This window comes from Rhincodon typus, chromosome 11 (assembly GCF_021869965.1).
Source record: "Rhincodon typus isolate 14 chromosome 11, sRhiTyp1.1, whole genome shotgun sequence".
Classification (NCBI taxonomy): domain Eukaryota; kingdom Metazoa; phylum Chordata; class Chondrichthyes; order Orectolobiformes; family Rhincodontidae; genus Rhincodon; species Rhincodon typus.
The window spans coordinates 13,954,102-13,960,529 of NC_063342.1; the positions used below are offsets into that span (position 1 = coordinate 13,954,102).

Genomic DNA, 6,428 nt, shown 5'->3' on the forward strand with positions numbered 1-6,428 from the left:
TGTGAGTCTGATTTCATAGTGGGTATGCTGTTGGAGGTGATTCTGATAGAAAGGACTTATATGCATTTGGAGAGGCAGGGAATGTTTAGGGATAGTCAGCATGGTTTTGAGTGTGGGAAACTGAGTCACACAAACTTGAGTTTTTGAGAAAGTAACCATGAAGATTGATGAGGGCAGAACAGTAGACATTGTTTACTTGGAATTTAGTAAAGCCTTTTACAAGGTTCCTCATGGTAGATTAATCCACATGGGATTCAGAGTGAGCTTGCAAATTGGATATAAAATTGGCTTAATGGCAGGGATCGGTGCTGGGTCAACTTTTGTTTGTCATTTACATAAATGATTTAGATGAGAATATAGAAGGCATGGTTAGTAAGTTTGCGGACGACACCAAAATTGGTGGTATAGTGGATAGGGAAGAAAACTATCTAAGATTACAAAGTGATCTTGATCAATTGGGTCACTGAGCCAGGGAGTGGCAGATGGAGTTTAACTTGGATAAATGTGAGGTATTGCATTTTGTTAAAACTAACAAGGGCAGGACTTGTACGATCAAATGTAGGGCCTTGGGTGGTGGTGTCGAACAGAGAGACCTAGGAGTTCAAGAATATAATTCTTTGAAGTTTGCATCACATATAGAAGGCATTTAGCACATTTGCTTTCATTGCTCAGACATCTGAGTATGGGAGTCAGGACATTATGTTGAAGTTGTACAGGATGTTTGTGAGACCTCTTCTGGATTACTGTGTCCAATTCTGGTCACCCTGTTATAGGAAGAATATTTTTAAGCTGGAAAGGGTTTCAAAGAGATTTATCAGGATATTGCCTCTCTGTTCCACAACACTCCCCAGGGCCCTATCATTAACTATGTAATTGGCCGAGTTGATCAAGATCCCAGTCTACTCTTAGATAACCTTCTTCACTGTCCACTGTACTACCAATTTTGGTGTCATTCACAAACTTACTAAGGCTTCCTATATTCTCTTCCAAATCATTTATGTAAATAACAAACAACAGTTGACCTAGCACCGATCCTGCTTGAAAGGAGGAATTGAACCGAAATAGGAGATTGAGAGATGATGAATGTGTCCTTGTGCAAATAAGTGGGATTTAAGAAAATGAGACAGATAGATTTAGACAGGAGTACCAGAAAGGCTTGCTGAAAGGATAGTCTTAAGAAAACCTGGAACCTTTATTAATGCTCTGTCGGCCTGATGTTAATATTGAATCACAGGATGGTTATAGCACAGAATAAGGCCATTCAGTCAGTCATACCTGGGCCAATTCCCAGCAAGCAACTCAGGTACTCCCACCCACACATTTTGTTCCCCATACCTTTGGAATGTTTACCCACAAACAATTCCCCTTGAGCGTCATCATTAAATCTGCTGCCACTACACTCTCAGGCATATCATCTTCAGTTGATGTCCTCTGATTGATGCTTCTGGCAGTTGGAACAGTTTCTCCCCATCTTCCCTGTACAGATTCCTCATCATTTTGATGTGTTGCACATCAACAGGTGATACACTTGTAGAAACATGTGTTTTAATTCTAAATGAGTAACAGGAAGTTTAGCGCTTACCCTTTGAAACAGAAGTATCTCTATATTTAAAAGATGCATTAAGCAGGGAGACAGATAGCTGGGAGTAACAGGTTTGATCTTTAGTTCTTGTTTACTTAACCAATGGCAGGCAGGATGCTGATATTGCAGGACTACAATTATTATCAATGTCTCTGGTGGAAGATTTATTTCTGTTATCTTCTGATATGGCGACAATAGTTACTAGCTATTCAAATAGTTAATCAATACGATCAAAGAATAAGTCAACAATCAGGACTCAAATCATGATTCGACAGCAACCCCAACTTAAAAATATAATTGAATCAGAGATAGTAGGAACTGCAGATGCTGGAGAATCCGAGACAACAAGGTGCAGGGCTGGATGAACACAGCAGGCCAAGCAGCATCATAGGAGCAGAAAGGCTGACGTTTCGGGCCTAGACCCTTCATCAGAAATGGGGGAGGGGAAGGGGGTTCTGAAATAAATAGGGAGAGAGTGGGAGGCGGATAGAAGATGGATAGAGGAGAGGATAGGTGGAGAGGAAACAAACAGGTCGAAGAGGCGGGGATGGAGCCAGTAAAGGTGAGCGTAGGTGGGGAGTTAGGGAGGGGATAGGTCAGTCCAGGGAGGACGGACAGGTCAAGGGGGCGGGATGAGTTTAGTCGGTAGGAGATGGAGGTGCAGCTTGAGGTGGGAGGTGGGAGGAGATAGGTGAAAGGAAGAACAGGTTAGGGAGGCGGGGACGAGCTGGACTGGTTTTGGGATGCGGTAGGGGGAGGGGAGATTTTGAAGCTTGTGAAATCCACATTGATACCATTAGGCTGCAGGGTTCCCAAGCGGAATATGAGTTGCTGTTCCTGCAACCTTCGGGTGGCATCGTTGTGGCACTGCAGGAGGCCCAGGATGGACATGTCGTCTGAGGAATGGGAGGTGGAGTTGAAATGGTTGGCGACTGGGAGGTGCAGTTGTTTATTGCGAACCGAGCGTAGGTGTTCTGCAAAGCGGTCCCCGAGCCTCCGCTTGGTTTCCCCGATGTAGAGGAGGCCACAACGGGTACAGCGGATGCAGTATACCACATTGGCAGATGTGCAGGTGAACGTCCGCTTGATGTGGAAAGTCTTCTTGGGGCCTGGGATGGGGGTGAGGGAGGAGGTATGGGGGCAGGTGTAGCACTTCCTGCGGTTGCAGGGAAAAGTGCCGGGTGTGGTGGAGCTGGAGGGGAGTGTGGAGCGGACAAGGGAGTCACGGAGAGAGTGGTCCCTCCGGAAAGCAGATAAGGGTGGGGAGGGAAAGATGTCTTTGGTGGTGGGGTCGGATTGCAGATGTCGGAAGTGTCGGAGGATGATGCGTTGGATCCGGAGGTTGGTGGGGTGGTACGTGAGGACGAGGGGGATTCTTTTTTGGTTCTTATTGCGTGGACGGGGTGTGAGGGATGAATTGCGGGAGATGTGGGAGACACGAAATCTAGTTCTGAAGCAGGGCCACTGGACTCTAAATATTAACTCAGTTTTCTCTCCACAGATGCTGCCAGACCTGCTGAGCTTCTCCAGCAATTTCTATTTTTGTTTGTTTCAGATCTTGCATGCACACTTGTTTGTTTTATTAAAAGTACAAATACTGGAAAGAAAATAATGACATTGTTCTCCAACATTTAGCCGTCTTGGTCCACAATCCATTCAATTTCACTTCTCTCATTGTATCTTCCCACTTCCCTCAGCTTCTCTTTCTTTCTAACTCCACTTTAACCACATAGATTGGTTAATACCTCTATAAATAAAAATGCCATTCTCAACAGCTATGACTCAAATTCTATTTCTAATATTATCAACTGACCCAAAATTAACTGCATTTTTGCCACATATCCACTATCTTTGTTTCTGGCGAGTGGGAAATTCTCTTATCTCTAACTTTGCTCAAGGTTTGTAAATGTTCTTCTCCAATCCCAGTTCTGAGTTCACTGTCCAAAATAACAAGCCTACTTGGACTTAATGTCTCATTAATTTAAAAGGGTAGCTTTAAGTAATGAAATCATCCCAGTTTGCTAAGTGTGATGTCAGCAGGCACAAGTTACTCATCAAATATCTTTTGACATCAGTAGATAGGCTACTGGTATTGGATAGTTGCCTCTTCAGGTAGGTTATTGGGTTACATGTATTAAACTTTTTTTTGTTAATCAGTAATGCTTCTGTAATTGTTGTAAAGCTTTAACTGCATGTAGCATAAGTGCTCAAAATGCAGTACCAATTGACAAAGGTTGGAATGTTAACGACTACAGTTCTTGCCATTATGAACCTTCCAATCGTAACCTATTATCACAAATATGTGTATACACACAACTGTACAGGTTATTAGTGAAACTGCATCTGGAGCATTGTCTCCTAATCTCTTTATTTAAGAACATATATAGTTGTATTGGCAACACTTCAGAGAAGGGTGAAGAAAGGTGGAGCAGGCTCAACAGGTACTTAGTGGAGTTTGGAAGAATAGTGATGATCATACTGAATCAAATAACATTCTGAGGGGGCTTGACGGGGTAGATACGGAGTGAATGTTCACATCAGAGACATTTTAAGTCTTTGGAATTCCTTTTGAAATTTTTTGATCAATGCAGGAGTCAAGGATTATGGAGTGGAGCAAGTATGAGAAATGGAGTGGGCAGAAAAACTGAGCTAAGGCCACAATCAGAAACTTCTGAATGGCAGAACTGGATCAAGGGCCTGCTTCCTGCCCCAATTTCTTATGTTCTTATTTTTCCTTCTCTCCTAATAAGCCTTTCGTTCCCAGAATTTGCATCCCACTTTCCTCTCCTATTGTTGACTTCTAACCGAGTACGACCTCACAATTTGTAGGTACTTCCTCACTCAAAAAGTAATGTTTACAACTTTAATGTTTACAGCTTTGATGTTCCTTGACAGGCTATTAGTAAATTATTGCCAGGCCCCAGCATGTCCTGACATGATGCATTCACACACTCCTGCAATAGGAATGGATTGGGTTGGAGAGGGATCCCAAGAAAATTACAGGAGGAATAGTGTCTCCTCTCAAGCTCATTGGAATGTAACTACAGCACATGGACTGCAGCAGTGCAGGAAAGCAGTTCACCATCATCTTCTCCAGGGCAACAATGTTGGCCCAGATGTTGACACCCATAGCCCAAGGATGATTCTTTTAAATCTAAGGAGCTTGCAAATGTCCATTCCAGGAACCACTGACTATTTGGCAGATCTAATTATATGGGGTAGGCCTTTTAGGACTGAGATAAACAATGTCTTTGATTATAGAGTGGTAAGTCTGTGGAATTCTCTGCCACAGAAGGTGGTTGATGCCAAAATATTGAATATTTTCAAAAAGGAATTAGATACAGTTCTTTTGAGCACAAAGGGATCAAAGGGAATGGGGAGAAAGCAGGAATAGATTAATGAAATAAAACAAAGAACTGCAGATAAAAAAAGGAAATAAAAAAAGGAATTGCTGGAGAAATTCTGGATTGGCAGCACCTGTAAAGAGAAAAAACTGAGTGAATGTTTCAGTTTTAGTAACCACTGAGTTGGATGACAACTGTGATGAGATTGCAGAAGACTCTCATGGTGCAGTGGTAAGTGAGCCAAGAGGCTTGGGTTCAAGTCCGATGTGTTCCAGACACATGCCACAATATCCCTGAAGAAGTTGTAGATCAATGGTAGTATCCCTCCCTTTGAGCCAGAAGGGGTGGGTTCAAGTTTCCAAAGTGCATTGTAAATGACAGTGGGTGTTAGATCACTTTAAATTAATTTATGTAAATTTTAAATAGATAATAAGATATTTAGGTATGTGGGCCAAAGGAGTTGGTCTACGGATCAGCCAAAATCTCATTGAATGGTGGAACAGGCTCAAGGGGCTGAATGGTCTACTCCTGTTCCAATGTTCCTACATCTCAGAACAGGTTGATTTGAAAGAAATATGTTCCTATTGAGTAGGAAAACAGGACAAAATGGCCTTGGCTATTTATGTTTCTATGCGTATTTGCTGTGAACACTGGAAATCATAAACATAAATTAATAGCAATGGATTGAAATACCAAAAATGAGAATTGGTTGCCTTTAAGAGCACCGAGCAAGCCCGTCGCCGATGATTGACGGGCGGGACCGGATGTGACAGTGTGTCCCACCCATCCGCAGGTCTAGCCAATCAGGAAGCGGCGTCCGTGACGAGCGCTCCATGGAGTGACCTCATCCCGAGTGTGGGATGACGTCAAATTCAAGATGGATGGAATCACGGCATCGGCGGCGCGCGGCACCAAATTCTAAACCAAATAAAATCATCACCCGAGCCCGGGGCTGGGTCAGGCACAGACTGAGGAAAAGAAAGAAAGAGGCCGAGGCGCCGCTCAATCACAGGGTGAGTTAAACCAGCGAATGGATTTCGTCAATGCAAAAAATGCGAGGGACCGGAAGTTTAAGGTTGTCTGTTGTTTGTGTGTGAGAGAGGACGGAGGGATAGCTGTACAATTTAAAAAAAATGCGGCCTGCTCCTGACGTAATTCCGAGGCGGTTTTCATTCCCTCCCTCTCACCCTCATCGGCGGCGGCGGTTGGTTTGCGGCTCTACACAGCCCACTGCGCATGCGTGCTCCGCCCCCTAACACCCTGACGCATGCGCCGGAGGGTATCAGGTCGGCGGGTTGCCGGCAGCGCGCATGTGTGCGTAGCTCCGGTCCCACGACGGCCTGACGCATGCGCTGCTGGCGCCTTTTGCGGCGGGTCCGGGTATCTGGACGTGATTGTCGACACTGCGCATGAATCATTTATTCACTCCCACGTGGGCTGGGAAGTGTGTCTCAGGTTCTGTTTGTTTTTTCTCTCGTTACAGACGAGAACAGAAATTGCTG

The 6,428-nt window shown here is 44.2% G+C and overlaps 1 protein-coding gene across 2 annotated transcripts in view; it reads left to right on the plus strand.

Moving 5' to 3' along the window:
* The first annotated feature begins 5,795 nt into the window (after positions 1-5,795).
* Positions 5,796-6,428, plus strand: part of LOC109933950 (zinc finger and BTB domain-containing protein 21) — a 178,671-nt gene continuing 178,038 nt past the window's right edge. For both annotated transcript variants that reach the window (XR_007263293.1, XM_048603281.1), the window contains exon 1: positions 5,796-5,939. Coding sequence is in view for 1 of the 2 variants with exons in the window: in XM_048603281.1 (XP_048459238.1) it covers positions 5,808-5,939 (132 nt within the window). In the remaining variant the exon portion in view is untranslated. The remainder of the gene's footprint in view (positions 5,940-6,428) is intronic.